The sequence below is a fragment of the Balaenoptera acutorostrata genome, chromosome 4 (genome assembly GCF_949987535.1).
Source record: "Balaenoptera acutorostrata chromosome 4, mBalAcu1.1, whole genome shotgun sequence".
NCBI classification, from domain to species: Eukaryota; Metazoa; Chordata; class Mammalia; order Artiodactyla; family Balaenopteridae; genus Balaenoptera; species Balaenoptera acutorostrata.
Window position 1 is genome coordinate 10,259,484 of NC_080067.1, and position 16,941 is coordinate 10,276,424.

A 16,941-nucleotide genomic window follows, 5' to 3' on the forward strand; every position below is an offset into this window, starting at 1 on the left:
ACCTCCTCTAACCTTCAAGACAGGTTTCACCCGCATGTTACTGACAGGTTTAGTGACACACAGACCCATCAGTATCATGGCCCAGGGTCATCAAAGTCCAGGCTGTTGGATGACCACTCCAGTGCTCCGGAAAGCTCTGGGAGAAGTGATTGGTGTTCACTTCTCTGGGAGAAGTGAAAGGAGACTTCCTGCCTCTGGCTGACCTCCCTTAGGTCAGTTCCGCCACCAGATAAAGGGCACTGGCATCTCAAGGCAGTTGAGTCACTGCCAGGGCCCCATCCTGTGCCTTTTCGTATCTCTGGCTTCCCCATCAGTGCCATATGCGTAAATCGTGTGTGTCAGGAGGGCTCAGGAGTCCAGCCGATCTGGAATCTGATCCTAGCTCTGTCCAGTCATGGGACCTCACATAACAGACCTGGCATTTCTCAGCTGGGCTCCCATTTCTGTGACAGGATGATGGTCCTCATCCAGAAAGGTTGTTGGGATAGTCAGATGAGGGAAGGTGGCTGTGTAGACGTGGAAGGTCCCGGGTGTTGAGCTTCTGCAGTGGCCCGGGTGCTGTGCTGTTTATTTGTGCTTCACACTAATCCTCTGGGGAAGGGTCTGTTATTACCCCTCAGGCACAAGGAGGTTAAATGACCTGCCCACTTTCACCTCCTCTATAGACAGATGGGAGTTCTCCTTCTGTCCCCTTTTCCTGCCCTTCTTAACGAATATAGGCTTCTGTTATCTTTGTACCAGGCATGTAGATGAAAACACTTTTATTTTAGCATTGAAAAGAATTTTAGGAAATTGAAAAAGTAGTTCGTGTGCCATTTCCATTATCCTTGGAGAGAGAGACCCATTTTTGCGGCATTGACATTTCATTAAAAGTAGTGGAGACCCCATGGGATTGTGATGTTGATGAGATTTTTGTGTAATTTCCACAGAAGCAGTTAGTTTTGTGAGGTTTTCCCCTTTAGTTGCAGAGCCCCAACATCTGTAATAGGTAATGCTTAAATAGAAGGAGATTATAAAGAACATAATCTTCCTTCTACACAGAAACAAAAAGAAAGAACCTTTATATCATTTATATTATTCTGCCTCTTACTAGAAGGAAAAATGTGTACTACATTGAAAATTTAAACATTTCACATTTCTGCCTTTAATATTATAAGGTCTGAAAAGAGACCATTAAGTTTTTCTATTTTTATATGCAGTGCCTTTGTGACTGAGAAGTTATATATTACTAAAATGGTTGTAAATGCTGCCTTGAATCAGTACATAGTGGAAGTGGCTAGGCAAAGGATTTACAGGGTCAGTGCTTTGTGAGGTAAATAAAAATTCTTGTGTTCAGGACATTTAGCAGCCTCTGTAGGTGCCCTTTTGTTTTGACTTGGATTTCTGTACCCTGGATTGCACAGCTAGTCAGCTCAGTTGATTACAGGAGAGGTTTAGCCTTAAAATTAGGTGAACATTTTATGTCATTTTATGTGGGTTTTCAGGGGAGAAGCTCCTGGTTTTCATCCGCTTCAAGAAGGTGAACTTTTATCCAATCCGTAGAACCAGGCTGGAGAACGGTCGGGGGGGAGTGCACTGCTGAGGACACCAAGGCTCTGGGCTCGTCGCCCCCCGGGGGCGCCCTTGGCCTTGGTCCCCTTTCACTAGAGGAGCTGGATGACTTTGATCCTGTGTGACAGGCAGCATGGCTACTGTGCTGAGTCGAGAAGTGTCCCCCCAATCCATGTTCACCCCGAACCCGTGCATGTGACCTTATTTGGAAAGAGGGCCTTGACAAGTGCCATCGAGTTGAGACAAAGCCGGGAGGAGGCAAGAAGGAACACTTCTCTCCAACCTGCAGGGAGCGAGGCCGCACCGGCACCTTGGCTTTTGACTTAGCACCTCTGGAACGAGAATACATTTCTTTCGTTTGAAACCACCCAGTTTGTAGTACTTTGACACGATTACAGCTGCTAGTCACATTAACCCCCAAAACAGTAGAATAGACACACCAGGAGGTTATTTTTTTTTTTTTTTGCTTAAGTCAGAGCAGCCCAGAGGCAGGCCCTGGGAGCAGGTATGGCAGCTGGGCGATGTGCTGGGGCCCCGGGCTCCTGCCGGCCACGCCCACAGCTCTGGGCGGTGATCCGCAGCCAGGTGCTTGCAAGGTGAGCTGCAGGGCTCTTCCAGTCTTTCAGGCAGCACGAGGGGGGAGCGTAAGGGCCCCAAAGGCACAGACTGAGCCAGTCCCCATGGGGAGCTTCCCTTACAGCTCTTGGGCTACCGCGGTGTCACGTGACCACCGCTGGCGGTGAGGGAGGGCGCACCGCAACCTCTGGGACCCGTCGGTGAGGAGGGGTTGGAGGGTGGGGTTGGGGTCCCCCCACCAGCAGCCCCGCCACCTCTTTAGACCTGAGAGACGGTGCGGCGGCCGTGAGGATCTAGGCTGTGGCTGCTGGGGTCTCAGCAAAGGAGAGCACAGGAAGGGAGGGGCCTTGAGAAACAGCGAGCGCATCCCCACTTAGGCCTGAAGGACCAGGGTTTCCGTTACTGCAGCTTCCCGACGCGCTCCCGCCCTCTGCTTCCCCAGCCCGCCCTGCCAGCATCACCACTACCCCTCTGGAGTATACGGGCCATGGGAGGCTCACAGCAAAGCAGGGCGTCCACCAGAGCGTGGCCAGGCCTTCTTGGTTCGTGGGGTTTTCGGCCCGCACGGCCAGTGTGATGCGGTAAGGCCTCAGGTCTGTAGTGGGAGAGTAAATCTATATACTTAAACTCGGGTGTGCAGAAATCTCGCTCTGAAGTTCCAGCCCCACCAGCGGCCGTCTGAGGCCTAAAAACTTGCCACTTAAAGGCAACTCGATTTCCTGCCAGTTAACCACCTTGTCTGGACCAAGGCCCACAGTTCGTTTCCCCACTCTGTCTCTTCCTCCTGCCCGGGGGGCGTCAGGATTCTGGTCTGTCTCATGTGTCCCTCTGTTATTTGAGGAAGGGCCTCTGAGTGCCCTCCGGGTCCTTGCCAGCCTCTAAGGAAGGCTCTGTTCCCGCATCCTTCTAGGCCTCTGTCCCCACTGGAGTCGCTGACTGCCCTGTCAGCCACGGCCTGCGGTCCTTACTGCTGCCAACCGTGGGCCCCACCACTGCGTTGGAGACGGGAGCCAGGCAGTCTGGCCAAGCCCTTTGGCTCCGTGCGATGTTCCACAGCAAACTCTCCAAGGGGCAACAGGAGGCAAAGGTCCTGCAGGGCAGGACATAACCTATCACAGTTGCTCTCTACAGATCGCCTCTCTTCCTGGCCCCCGATTTGCCAGGTGCGGCCTCCGTTAGCTCCTTGGACCCGAGAACCCCCCGCGCTTCCTCCAGCCGTCCCGGTGCCCCTGCATCCGCTGGCTGAGCTTCCTCCCGGGGCCTGGGAGCTCTCCCCTGCTGCCTCCTCCTCCACGGCCGGAGCTGGGGATCTGCCCCCTAGCGGCTCAGTGGGGCAGGGCCACCGCCCGGCCAAACTGCCCAGGCAGCCCTGGGCCCCGAGCTCTGCCTTAAGCTGTGACAAAGTGAGAGAGTGGCATGGACATATATACACTACCAAATGTAAAACCGATAGCTACTGGGAAGCAGCCGCATAGCCCAGGGAGATCAGCTCGGTGCTTTGTGACCACCTAGAGGGGTGGGATAGGGAGGGTGGGAGGGAGATGCAAGAGGGAGGAGATATGGGAATATATGTATACATATAGCTGATTCACTTTGTTACAAAGCAGAAACTAGCACACCACTGTAAAGCAATTATACTCCAATAAAGATGTTAAAAAAAAAAAAAAAAAAAGCCAAGCAGTCCTGAAAACAAAGGCAACCCTTCTGAATCCTCCCAAAGACCTGCAGAACTGTCTCTGGTCAGTCTTCTGCAGTTGGTTGTCGTTAATGTCTTGTTGAGTGGATTTTATGGTGGGTTTTTTGTTGTTGTTTTTTTTTTTAATTGAGAGAGAACAAATTGTTACAGGCCTTGAAGGAAACAGAAACATTCGCTCTCTAATTATATCTATTATTCCATTCCCATTCATCTTGCTCTCTTGTTTTGAAGCAGGCCTTTCTATTAGCCAGAAACTCCAGTCACATTTTCTGAATAAGTTAAGGCTGCTGTTTGTCTGCTACTGTCTGTAAGAGGACTTGTCAGTATGGTCTGTAGATTTATTCTTAGCGAAGGTTCTAATAAACTGGCTGGACTCATGTTGACAGTACCAGTCTTCGCCTTGCCCCTTGCTGGAACTACTTTTTAGAAGTATTGAGGATAGCAGTGTTTTGCAGTGCAGGTTCCAAGGATGTTTTTTCATGTTTGTTCAGTCGGTCGGTCAGTCAGTACTTACCGTGCACCTGAAATGCGCCAGCCATTCTGCTGAGGGCTGGGGGTGTAGTCCTGAACCGGACCCTACTGGGGGTGATGGACCACAGAAAAGCCAGCAGATGCCTGTGCTAACGTCGGGTGTGACGGGGCTTATTGTTGAGGCAGTAGAAGAGCTGGTGGGGGGAGACCAGAGGGTGGCCTGGGCCGCTTGGCTCTGCTCCAAGGAGGCCGCAGGGGACCCGAGGGTGGACCCCTGAGGGGAGCGGTCGGTCGGCAGGGCTCTGGGGACAGAGCCTCCAGGCCCTGGGGCAGGCAGGATGCTGGCCCCGCCTCTCCCGCCGTGGGCCGCAGGGGCCGGGCACAGAGCAGAGGAGCCCCGCGCAGAGACTGGGCCAGCGTGGTGGAGTGAACGCCTGAGAACGTGGCTTGTGAGGCCTTGTAAGTAGGGTATCGTTAAGGGCCAGGAAATACGGAAGCAGGTGTTCACGGAGGGCGAGGCTGCTTACTGCAGCGATTCTCAGTGTAGTGCTCAGGTGGTATCTTTGTAAAAACGTGTTTCAATCCCCCCCCCCACCCCGAACACAGTCTCCTGCGTAGCGCTGGGGAGGGGGCTACCACTCCTGCGCTCCCCCGAGAACCCCCTCCTCGGAAGCCACAGTCCCCAGCAGGACTGGGCGCATTCCTCAGGCGGGCGGTGGGGAAGGCCGAGGTGCCCTGCTTGCTGAAGCTCTTGGTGGGCAGCTCCACGGGATAGCTGGCTTGGCGGGTCCTCAGATCAGGTCTGGCTGAAGGCCCCTCCAGCAGAGGCCAAGCCTCCTGCAGGGCACAGGGAAGCAGTTCCTGGGAAGACCCCGGGTTAAGTGTTGCTGACTCAGTGAGCTTGTTCTTTTATTTTTAACATTATGTTGAATTGACAACATTCTATACTGTTTACATTTTTTAAAGATGATGTCTTTAATGTACGTCACCTGGGAGGACCTGGTCTTTATTTAGCGAGAGGGGTGAGGCAACAGCATTGAACTCTGAGAAGTGTAGAAAGCCCAGCGGAAACACCCCTCCTCCCAGACGCTGGATGAACGCCCCACGCTGTTCACCACGTCGTAGGTCAGCAAGGGGCGCCCTGGGCCCTCTGCAGGAGTAAGACACGTCTGTCACCGTGAGAGCGCATCCGTGGGATGTTGGGGGAGGCGGTTTGTACCAGGCTCGGTGCCCCCGCGCTGGGCCCAGCACCTGCCCCGTCTCTAGATGGGCAGAGTGTCCTTGGTGGGAAGAGTTGCTGTGAAACTTGGCAGAAGCCTTCCCCAGCTTGCCTGAAGTGATGGTGTGACAGCAGATAAGTTACACTCAGGGCACTAGTTACAAAATGTCATTCTTCTGTTTTCAGTAAATATTCAAGAAGTGATACTACAAGAAAATTTGGAAAAAGAAGATCAAATTCTGGTTTCCCTGGCAGGACTAAAGCAGGTATGTCCGTTGCTCTGACTTTGTGTCGCACGGGCCACCCTTTTAGTGCCTGTTGGGGAGGGCACCAGGGCACGGATACCATGACATCAGAGCCAGTGTCCCCTGGCCCCGCATTTCCTCCCAGACAGACCCCTCCCGACTGCCCACCTGCTCACGCCCCTTGCTCCGTCCAGCAATTATGTCTGACTAGCCTGCAGCCCAGACTGGTTTCTCATTTCCCACGCCTGCCCCTTCCTCTTAGCAAAGCTGTTCTGTTTGCTCCTCATCGAAGCTGCTGTGGTGTGTGTGGTCCAGCTCAAGTTCAGTCGCTCATCACGAATGTCCCGGGAGCACAGGGCATAAACGATCACCTCCCATAACAGGCCTCAGCCCCTCAAGGGCCGCAGTGACTCAACCCTTGAAGGACCGAATGGAACAGAAATGTCAGTGAAGAGACGCGGCCTGCGTTATTAGCCCTCAGCTGGGGTGGCCCCTTCAGAGGCTGAGGGCTGTTCCGCGGAGCCGGGTGTGGGGGCACGTGGTGCTTCCTGCTCTAGGATAACCCCCAAGGGCGTGACGCCCCGTCTGCCCCTGTGGGAACCTGGCCATTCAGGCTGTGACATTTTCCTTGGTCATTCATAAGTCAGGGGTTTTGATATAGAGCTGGATTTTTTCTCCTGTTATTACTTTCTTATGGTCATAAATTCATATCTACGCTATAAAAGAACAGTCAATGACAAGTCTGATTCAGATGTATTCGAGGTTTCGCTGACATTTAAAACCAAACTCATTCATCTTTCTCATGGATTTTCTTCTTCTTTGAAAACAGATCAAAGACATTCTAAAAGGTTCCCTGCGTTTCAACCAGAGCCAGCTGGAAGCCGAGGAGAACGAGCAGATCACCATCTCAGACGACCACTACTGCTCCAGCGGCCAGGGCCACATGCCCAGGGCCGCCAAGCAGGTACAGGCGCTCTGAGAACACTGTCACGTTAGCCTGAGACGGAAGGGGAGGGGGGGATGCACACACATTCAAATTATGGATAATACAAGCCCACCGAAGTTACCTCACGTGACCACGTGTGAAGTTCAACTGTAAAATACAAGTGACCTAAGCCAGGGGTGATGTACATAGCTGTGCAAGTCGTGTACTCCAGTGCCCTGGCCAGTGCCCTTCAGAATAGACTAGTGTCTCCTGGAGTTGTGCAGTGCGCAACCTACACACCTGTATGCAGCAGCTTCAGCCTGAACTTCCTGCCAGTCCCACGGTGCGGTGTTAGAAAGCCGGATCTCTGCCTCAGTTATTGGTCAGTTGCCTTCAGCCGATGCCTCCATTCCCCTTTAGCACAAGAAGTACTGTCCATGCTTTCCTAATGCTGTCTTGAGTGTACTTCACTGGCCTAGAACCTTTTTGGCCTTCATGAGGAAGGACTTCTCAATGTCTATCCTCTAAGCCACATAGGTCAGCAATTTTTTTCTGTCAAGGGCCAGAGAGTAAATATTTTAGGATTTTCAGGCCACATACGGTCTCTGGCACATATCTGTTTTTGTATTTGGTGTGCTTGCTTGCTTGTTTCTACATCCCTTTAAAATTTACAAAACAGAAACAGACTCACAGACTTGGGAGAACAAACTTACGGTTACTGAGGGAAGAAGGTTGGGGGAGAGGGATAAATTAGGAGTTTGGGATTAACATATACACACTACTATATATAAAATAGATAACCAACAAGGACCTCCTGTATAGCACAGGGAACTCTGCTCAATATTCTGTAATAACCTAAATGGGAAAAGAATTTGAAAAAGAATAGATACATGTATAACTGAATCACTTTGCTGTACGCCTGAAACTAACACAACATTGCTAATCAACTATATGTCAATATAAAATAAAAATTGAAAAATATATATATGTATACATAAGCCATTCTCAGCTTGAGAACCACACAAAAACAGGCCACAGGCCGGATTTGGCCCACAAGCTGTCATTTGCTGACCTGCACTCTTGGGTGTCAACATGGTATGTAATTTATTCTAACATAGAATCCCAGAATTTTCCAGTTAGGAAGGATTGAAGAAATACCTGCTCATTTTACCAGTGAGGAATTGTTTTCAGAACCCCTGTCCCAGTTCAGTCAGCTTGCAGCTCCACCATGCTGCCTCCCGGCGTGTGATCTGATGGGACTAAACATTCCTAATAATATTCTTTTTAAAATGGTGTGCAGAGTTTCATCTTGAAAATCTCCCATTAGCTCTCATCTAAGTTACTTTCTCAAAAACTAGCATCCAGATGCTTGTAAATTATATATTTTTTACGATTTTAAAGAAGCAAAATGACATTTTAGAATGGGACTTTTTCAGTTTTAAGAGTACTCTTCCAGAAGAGAACCCTGCGTGGTCCGTTTCATCCAGCTTTAGAAGGGAACTTTCAGAGAGCATTTTGAGTCTGCATTTTAAAGCCACATGAATCCAACAGTAACACTGCAAGCTTACCTCGATTAGTTCCTCCAGATTCCCCTTCCATGCCCAGATGTTTAATTTTTCAATAATTATTTATTTATTCACATATTATTGAGCTTAGGCCCACCCCCTGACCATTTTTCGTCGACAATTTTATTTTAAAATTTAGCGTGATTTTTTTATTTTAGTTGAATGTCTAAAAATACTACAGAAAAAGAGCTTTGAAGAACACTAACAAATTTGCTAATCGAAAACTTCTTGAGTATACTTTGTAATCGCCCTTCCCAGTTTTCAGATTTGTAAGAACCTACCAGTTGCCAGCGCTGCCCCAGCAGACCCAGTGCAGCCTCCACATGAGCTGGCCGTGAGCCGGGAAGGGGGTGCAGTGCGATAGGCCCTCGTTCCCGCAGAGGACTGGGCTCACCCCACCTCGGGGCAGAGGGCTCGGTCCCCCTGCCAGTGCCCCCACCTCCCAACCAGGGACTTAAAAGGGCTCTTCCTTCGTGGCAGTGCATGCACCCCACCCCCCCTGGGAAGCTGGTGGAGATGTGGCTGTTCTTTCCATCTGATCACACATCTTCTCTCGAGCTCTGCCAACAGCAGAGGGGAAATTGTATTCTTTTTTTCTCTTTTCAAATTAATTTATTTTTGGCTGTGTTGGGTTTTTGTTGCTGCGCGCGCGTGGGCTTTCTCTAGCTGCGGCGAGCGGGGGCTACTCTTCGTTGCGGTGCGTGGGCTTCTCATTGCAGTGGCTTCTCTTTGTGGAGCACGGGCTCCAGGCGCGTGGGCTTCAGTAGCTGTGGCTCGGGGCCTCTAGAGCGCAAGCTCAGTAGTTGTGGCGCACGGGCTTAGTTGCTCCGTGGCATGTGGGATCTTCCTGGACCAGGGATGGAACCCATGTCCCCTGCACTGGCAGGCGGATTCTTAACCACTGCGCCACCAGGGAAGTCCTGGAAATTGTATTCTGTAGGGTGAAAAGAGCCTCATTCTGTCCCTCCCTTCCGCAGTCTGTCCTTCACACACTTCTTTGTGAATCTTTGGGAGGTTCTGGATGAACTTCACTCAGATCCACCACAGCAGAAGGAGGGACTTGGAGGACCCTTGATTCATCAAGTCCATCAGCCCGTATCACCTGCCTCACCGGTCTTTGGTCCCATGTTTTTAATCTGTGGTCCAGAGCCGCAGAGGGCTAACGCAGTAGCCACTAGCCACAGGTCTCTACTTAAAATTCAATATAAATTCCTCAGGATCAAAGAGAATTCAAAGTTAATTCAGTTCCTCAGTCACACTAGGTACCTCTCCAGTGCTCAGTATCCTGTGAGTAGGGCTACCTGCCTGGACAGCACAGAGAGGGGACACTTCATCAGCGTGGAACCTTCCTGTTGAACAGCACCTGCTTCCACTGCGATCCTAAATCAAGCTGAGCAACAGGAGAGGTGGGGTGTCAGGGCGGGGAAGGTGGCGGTCCCGGCCAGCTTTACGCAGGACTGACATGTTGAGAAACTTTTTATATTGTGTGACACATGCCTGTGTTTGGCAGAAGGAGAAGACCGACCTAGGAAATTACAAAGTTTCTGTAAAGGATAGAAACGGCGCCAGGTAGTCGCTGAGATTGCTATGGAAATCCAGGGAGAAAGCTTACTTGTGTCTAGAAAAAAATTCTAGGTGGGAATCCAGAAGAATGGGGTCTTTTCATCTGCTTGTGACGTCGGCCAAGTCTCCAGGCCTCTGACCTCGGCTTCAGTTCTTGGTTCGTAAGATAATGGTGCAGTGAGGTAAGAAGAAAAGATGGTTGCAGAAGCCCTGGCAGTTCTAACGTGCCTTGTCTGGGCCGGTCATGGCTTTATCCAGAAACTGGGGGGAGGGCGGTGTCACTCACCGTTTATAACTTGACTCCACTGCTTTTCCAGAAACAAGCCAGATAATTAGTGACGGTAGGAACCATCTTTCCTTCTAGTCACAGGCTAAAACACGTTACAGGTGTTTCTCCTCTTCAAGTCCTGCCCGTGTCCTCACTGTATGCTAAAGGCGGATAGGTTATCATGGCATTTCTGCGGTAGAGACACCGCTCTGAAAATAGGACTGTCCTTGCTCACTCTGTTGTCAACCTCAGATAAGCTCCTGAGTGGGGTGGGAGGTCAAGGTTCTCGTGGCTTATAGCTCAGCACAGCAGTCACATGAACAAGGCATCTGCAGTCTGGAGGTGGGAGGCCAAAGCCAAGGCCTGACGTGCAGGCATGGACATGGGGGGACACCCTCCCCTGAGGCCCCCCGGCCCTGACCACCTCACGGAGGGCAGTAATGGGATGAGAAAGGGCCATCTGTCTCACCAATCTGCCCTAGTGCCATTAGGGATCACGTCCCCTTCTACTGCAGGGCCATGTGCTGCATGTCTCTTCCGTTTTGTAAGAATTGCTGTGTTGACAGGCTGTAAACAGCTTTATAACTTCAGCTGAAGAACCTTGAGGCCTGCTGTGTCTCGGCAGTGGCATCTTTAATGCCATTCTGTTCCTGTTCTCCGATTAAATCTCTTAAAAGTAGGCAGATTGTCAGAGGGGGAGACACCTGAGCCACTATTTAGCCACTGGCCCGCATGTCACTCAGGAGAACATGAAATTCAGAGGGGGCCTGTCAGGCACGCCCAGATTCCCTGAGGAGTGTTGCTGACTCTCTATCCAGGCTCTGCCCAGAGCCCAAAGGTGGTCTTGGCCATGCTGGAGCCAGAGGTCCCCCGGGGGCCTTCCAGCCAAGGGGCTCGGTACCCCTCCTTAGACTTCAGGCCCTGCCCCAGTTCCTGCCACCCCTCGGGGACAGTAGGCGGGCGGGGCAGGCAGCAGGTGTGGCCACTGCATTGGCGTAGTGGGCCGTGGGCAAGGGCTCTTCCTTCCAGGCTGGAACATCCCTGGTCAGCCTGTGGCTGTACTTCCATCCCAGGGCTGGCAGGAGCTTCTCTGATCTTAACCCCAAACCTTGACCAGTGTCCTCGGATGTCAGCTGCTTTCGTTAAAAACAAAACACATCATTACTCAGAAAGAAAGGAAAATAATTGTAGAGTAAAGCCATTGCATCTCTGTACTTTTTGCAAAGGACCATTCCGGGTTTCTGTGTCTGTGGAAGCCCCCAGGCCCCCGCATTGTCCCGGGAGGCCCCCGGCGCTCAGCCCGGATGAGCCAGCTATGAGATAGGAGGAGATGGAACACATTGGGGCCCCCCTGCAGCCCCCCTGCTCCGCGTCTCACCGTCTCACCGTTTCTTCCCTCCCCCCCGTCCTCTGACTCCTTCCCAGGCCCCTTCAGCAGCGCCGGGGTGCATGGAGAAAGGCGACACGGACGACTTCATCCTCGTCTCCAAAGACGACGAAGGGGGCGGTGCCAGGGCGCCCCCGGTGGGCCGGGCTCAGGCCCCGCGGCCCCTCCGGAGCTTGGCCCGGCGCGCCCCGGTGTTCTCAGACCCGCTGACCGGCCCAGCCTCGGCCTCGGCCTCGTCCGGCAGCCCCAGCTCCAGCCCCGACGACGACAGCAGCGGCAACAGCAAGGACTCGGGCTTCACCATCGTGAGCCCCCTGGACCTCTGACCGCCGCCCGGCCACCCCCGCAGCCCCGTGAAGACGCCTCTGAAACCCAGCCTCTTCCCAGTGCGCACGTGGCCTTGGTGCAGCCCTTGAAACCTGCAGAGAGAAGCAGGGGGCCCGTTGAGCACGCCGGCAGACCTTCCCCAAAATGCAGACGGCTTTTCCCTGTAGCTCACCCGGCCCCGCCAGTAAGGTCCCCAGCATCACATTCACTGTCCAAAAAGACCAAAGCACAGCTAGAATCACTTGCTCTGCCCTCTCCTCCCCAGCGAAGAAGGAGTGGCCACTCCATCCGGTGTGTCTAGAAGGAAGAAGTGGGTTTCAAATCTTCCCTCCCCCAGAGCATCAGGCATAGGAAAACTGATATCAAGAGAACACTCTCGGGAAATCTGTATCTCAGCCTATTTCATACTTCGTTCCTCCCTTGGGAAGCCACACAGTAGAGGCCAGGTGCAACCAAATGGACTAGACCTAGTGGATCCCAGGGCTGGAAAAAACCTCCCACATAGTTACAGCGTGCTATAGGAACAGGGTCTAAACTTAGGAGTCACATTTACCTGCGACCCGGTTCCAGTTTTCTTCATGTGTGAAAGAATACATTTCTAAACCTCAGACCACATCAACTCTGGCCATCACTGCCCCTCCTTAAACAATTGTATTTCATCCTTTAGAATCTTTCTTAGTCAGAAAAGAGGGTCACTTAGCCGCGAATAAGCCATGACTGTGTGCTCTGCTGATTTGGGTCATCGAGTGCTGCCTGGAGTGGGATCTGGACAAGCAGGAGAAACACTGCGACTTGGGGGACAACCCCCCAGCAAGTGCGCCTGCTTTTTTCCTTTGAAGAGAGGGGTCAAAAGAAGGCTGACTTTCTTAGCATGGAAACGTGGAGCAAACCTTGGGCTGGGTCACTCCCCCAACAGACTTTGTGACCTCGGGCACCGCATTTTATTGCTTTTGTCTGCAACATCTGCATCTGGGAAAGGACACGTCAGATGGAATGATCTCATAGACCCCCTTCGGTTTTGAAGTTTGCTGATTCCAAAAGCCTATATGAACCCTAGCCAATGACAGGTGCCTTGGTCTCAGAGTCATTTAAGTCACATATTAGATAATATCTGCCATTACTATAAATGTAGCAATTTTTTTCAATTTTGTAATATTTTAAGTCATTTTTTATGATTTCTTGATTTTTCACTGAATATTGCTATTTACTTGCCAGCTAAGTTCAAGGATTGCTAACAATAATCTAAGTTACACATTATTTTATTTCTGTCTACAAATCTACTTTTAATTCTTTACTATTTTCTACATATTTTTGTTTTTGTTTTTGTTTTTGTTTTTTTTCCAATGTAGAGTTCATTTCAGAGCTAAGAGCCTAAGCTGCTGGCTGGTTGCTGGCTGGTGTGAGCAGGAAACCACACTATTATTCAAGTAACAGAGAGGTTTAATTTTCTGACTGGAATGACATTGAGTGCAGACCAGTGGAGATGTATACCTTAATTATTTAAGCACACTATCAGCAGGCAAATGACAAGAACTGGGAAAAGAAGGAATTGTTTTGTAAAAGGATATTTCAGGGTCTGGGCATAAATAAATTCAATATATCAGCCTGAGCATTTCCCTAACTAACTGTGACGAAATACTGAGGCACCAAGTTGTGGATTCCACATAGGTATCTGGCTTACTTACCTGAGTCACTGAAAACAATATGGACAAATGAAAAAGCGGTTATTATTGAAGATTTAGAAAGCTTTTACCCTTCCAAAATTTGAGAGCAGTTTGCTTTGGGAGAAGCAGTAATTAGGCTTCAGTGTCCAGTAGGTTTTCTAAAATAGCATGCGGTGTCACTGATTTGGACAATAAAGTCTTGGATTAAAGACTCAGCTGGCCAGGGGAGCATGGTACCCATTCCAGCCCCTCCACCTGCCACTGGCTTACTGTCTGCACCATGTCCAGGCTCACTCCCCTACGGCAGGAATCAAGAGGCTGAGAAGGGGGAAGAGGTGTCCGTTGCTTTACTGACAGCTGCCGCTATGTAAAAAGTCATGGCTGCTCTATGTACTAAAAGCAAAATGTCAAGCCAGACAAGCAACTTATTTTTGACGAAGCTGTTCACCAAGTAACTGGCCACTCTTCTTAAGAGGAGTAGAATATCTTGAACTGGAAATTTTTAAAAAGTTAAACTTTCATTAAATTCACGTACTGTTATTGGAGAAATATCATAAAATATCTTTTTAATGTGACCACTACTTAATGCGATGAAAAACTATGTACAGTGTGTTGCTTCCAGGTTGGTTGCCTTTACATTGTGTACCCAGCAGGTGTCTCCAGCCAGGAGTGTCCGTCCAGCCGCAGTGCCCTTGAACCTAGTGGCTCTCCGAGTTCAAGGCTACTTACATTCTCCTTCGTAACCATGGCTCAGCAGGCACGCCTCCAAAAACATCTGGAACCCAGAGACCCCCAGCAAGCATACATAAGTAAAACTTGTAGATTCGGTTTTCCCCCAGTAAATACTAATTAGACCATACAATCCATCTGCGTCTTAAGACATTGTTTTCAGTTAGGAAAAGGTCTGTTTCTCGCTGGAACTAGAGTGGCTAGTCTGTTGTTCACACTGGAACTGAGTTATGATGTCTTTGTATACAAATGTAGCATATTTGGGCCAGGAAGAGAATTTCTTGTTAAAGAGTTTATTTGCCTCCACACGCAGGGTTGCTACGTACATTCACAGTTTTAATAGACGGCAATTAGCTATTCCAGTTGTGCTTTAAAATCCCCAATATTATTTTTCATTAGTGAGTGCAAAGCAAATGTCCCATCTGGCTACAATTGGTCCTAGAGTTATAAATTCTGTAATCATCTCTAGAAGGTGCCCTCATTCTCCAGTATCATCGTTTGCTTTTTCGGGTATGACTTCAAGGCTCCGGCGCGGCTTCTGGACGTCGGTGTTTTCTGTGCCTGGTTTATTGAGTCCACAGGAGACAGCCGCGTAGTGGATCTGCTTCAGGTTCTCCACGGTCTCGTTCTTGGCGTATTTCAAGAGATCCGCTTGTCCCTGTGATAAAACATGCAGTTAGTGTGAGATGAGACATGACTTGTGGTTACAGTTTGACAATATAGGTCGTCCACTGAAATATAGAAATATTTTGCTTCCGCAAGAGGGCATATTTATTTCTGATCGGCACTGAATCCAAATAGGTCAATTTTAACGAAAAAACAAGTTTGTTTTCCCGGTTCCCAATGCCAGACTCCAAGAGTGTGCTGCCTTTTCAGTCCTCTCCGTTCTCTGGGTACTTTATGATGTTTACATACATGGAATCAAGCAGGCAGGGCTCTTGCTGAATGTCCAGGGTGATCTGCCCGCCACTCACCTGGGGTTGGGGCAGAGAGGCTGGAGAAGCCAGGAAAGGAATGACCATTGGCAGATGCAAAACACCAGAGCCAGTGACCAGCCATTGTCAACACTTGGCCAATCAACATACTTACTGTCTGACCACAAAAGATGTCCTAGTTGTTAATACATTAAAAATATTTCAAATCACATCTGTTAGTGTTGTGCAGTTTTTGAATCCAAAATTAACAATCAATCAATCATCACAATTCAGTGCTCTTATTGAGCTGAAACAGCAGGGATTCTGTATTTCAGTTAATTTTGTCAAAGCTTTCTTGCCAAAATATCAGAGAAAAACAGTTGCTTTCCTTTTGAGGTGAGTGACCACAGAAACTCTCCCGCCCTCGGCCACCACCGTGCAGTGGCCACGTGGCCGAGAGCCAGAGAGCAAACACGGCCACCTGCTGTCCCCGGGGCCAGCAGACACCTTTCTTCCCAATTACACACAGTGGCGGGAAGAGAAAGAAGAGGACACTCACACCACTTTGGGAGTCTGAAAGAGGCACGAAAGTGTCAAATATTTTTTGTTTTCATGCAAATCGGAATGCAAGTTATGAGTGGTTGGACCTCAGCATGTCTGGGGCCCACAAGGACTTCCGGGCTGTTCTGGAGCCGAAGTCCCCAGTCCAGGAGGGCTCACCTGGGTGTCTGCTCAGGAGCACAGCAGACTTTAGGTGCCTTCACTAATGTAACCGAGCGGGACCCTATGGGGCCTTCCCGGGACAGGCCCTTCCCCCATCTCCTCTGCTTTAGCTCCTCCCTGAAGCACCCAGGTAACAGTATCTGGTGCACATTTCCTGAGTTGTTTCACAGATGTGAACCCCCCCCCCCACCAAATGGGAGATGTTAACTACTTGATGACCTTGAGCACATAGCCCCCCGGCCTCCTGGAGCCTAAGCACTGATAATGTTAACCCCTGTGACGCCACCCTGTTACCTCTCCATCAGCCAATCAGAGAATTGTGCAGGAGCTGATCACATACCCTGTGACCCCCTTCCCTCACCTGGCCTTTAAAGATGCTTTGCTGAAACCTTTCGGGGAGTTCAGGGTTTTGGGGGCACAAGCCACCCTTCTTCTCGCATGCCCCGACAGTAAACCTTTCTCTTCTCCAAACTCCGACGTTTTGGTATCGTTTGGCCTCACTGTGCGTCGGGCACACAAACTTGCGTTTGCTAGCAATTTTGGTGAGCCAGCCAAGAGTCTGTGCCTGTGACAGGTCGACCCCAGCCAGAGGCAGCCCCTTCCCTGAGGCCCAGCAGCTGCCAGAGTACATTTCGCTCTGGGGATCTTGGAGGGACTGTCCCTGACAGGCGCTGGCCACCCCTCGGCACAAGGCTGTTCGGAACCGAGAAACGTCCAGAGCTGTGGTCCACATTCAGTGTCGCTGGGGGGTAAGTCGCTCCAGCTTGCGCAGGCTGGGCTCGTGTGTGACGACATCAGGGTATCCTTCTCTGTTGTGTTGGTTTCACCTGTGGTGGAGCATTGGTCAGGATTTTTCCCTTTTTTGAACTAGCCTTGGTCATTTATTAAGCTTCATCTCTGATGGGACATTGGTTGGGTTTCTCCCGTTTTGTGGCTAGGGGCCTATGACCCTGAGAGACCCATTTGAACTGTTGTTTGCATGATAGCTGATAACACCAATCGTGAATAATTAGGGATGGATGATCAGAGCTCTGGTCCATCTTATAGTCCCCTGGGGTATTTTTGCAAAACTTGGAGATCTTTAGCTGTGCTCCCATAAATGAAAGAAAATATTTTTT

At 50.3% G+C, this 16,941-nt stretch overlaps 2 protein-coding genes across 2 annotated transcripts in view; one reads left to right on the forward strand and one right to left on the reverse strand.

The window, feature by feature from the left end:
• TBC1D5 (TBC1 domain family member 5) overlaps window positions 1-15,332 on the forward strand; it is a 534,463-nt gene extending 519,131 nt beyond the window's left edge. The window contains exons 22-24 of the mRNA XM_057545046.1: window positions 5,700-5,779; window positions 6,588-6,722; window positions 11,505-15,332. Coding sequence (XP_057401029.1) covers window positions 5,700-5,779; window positions 6,588-6,722; window positions 11,505-11,792 — 503 coding nt within the window. The 3' untranslated portion in view covers window positions 11,793-15,332. The remainder of the gene's footprint in view (window positions 1-5,699; window positions 5,780-6,587; window positions 6,723-11,504) is intronic.
• The window catches only part of PLCL2 (phospholipase C like 2), a 193,747-nt gene continuing 191,264 nt past the window's right edge, over window positions 14,459-16,941 (reverse strand). Inside the window, exon 7 of the mRNA XM_057545045.1 lies at window positions 14,459-14,844. Within this exon, the coding sequence (XP_057401028.1) occupies window positions 14,665-14,844 (180 nt within the window). The 3' untranslated portion in view covers window positions 14,459-14,664. The remainder of the gene's footprint in view (window positions 14,845-16,941) is intronic.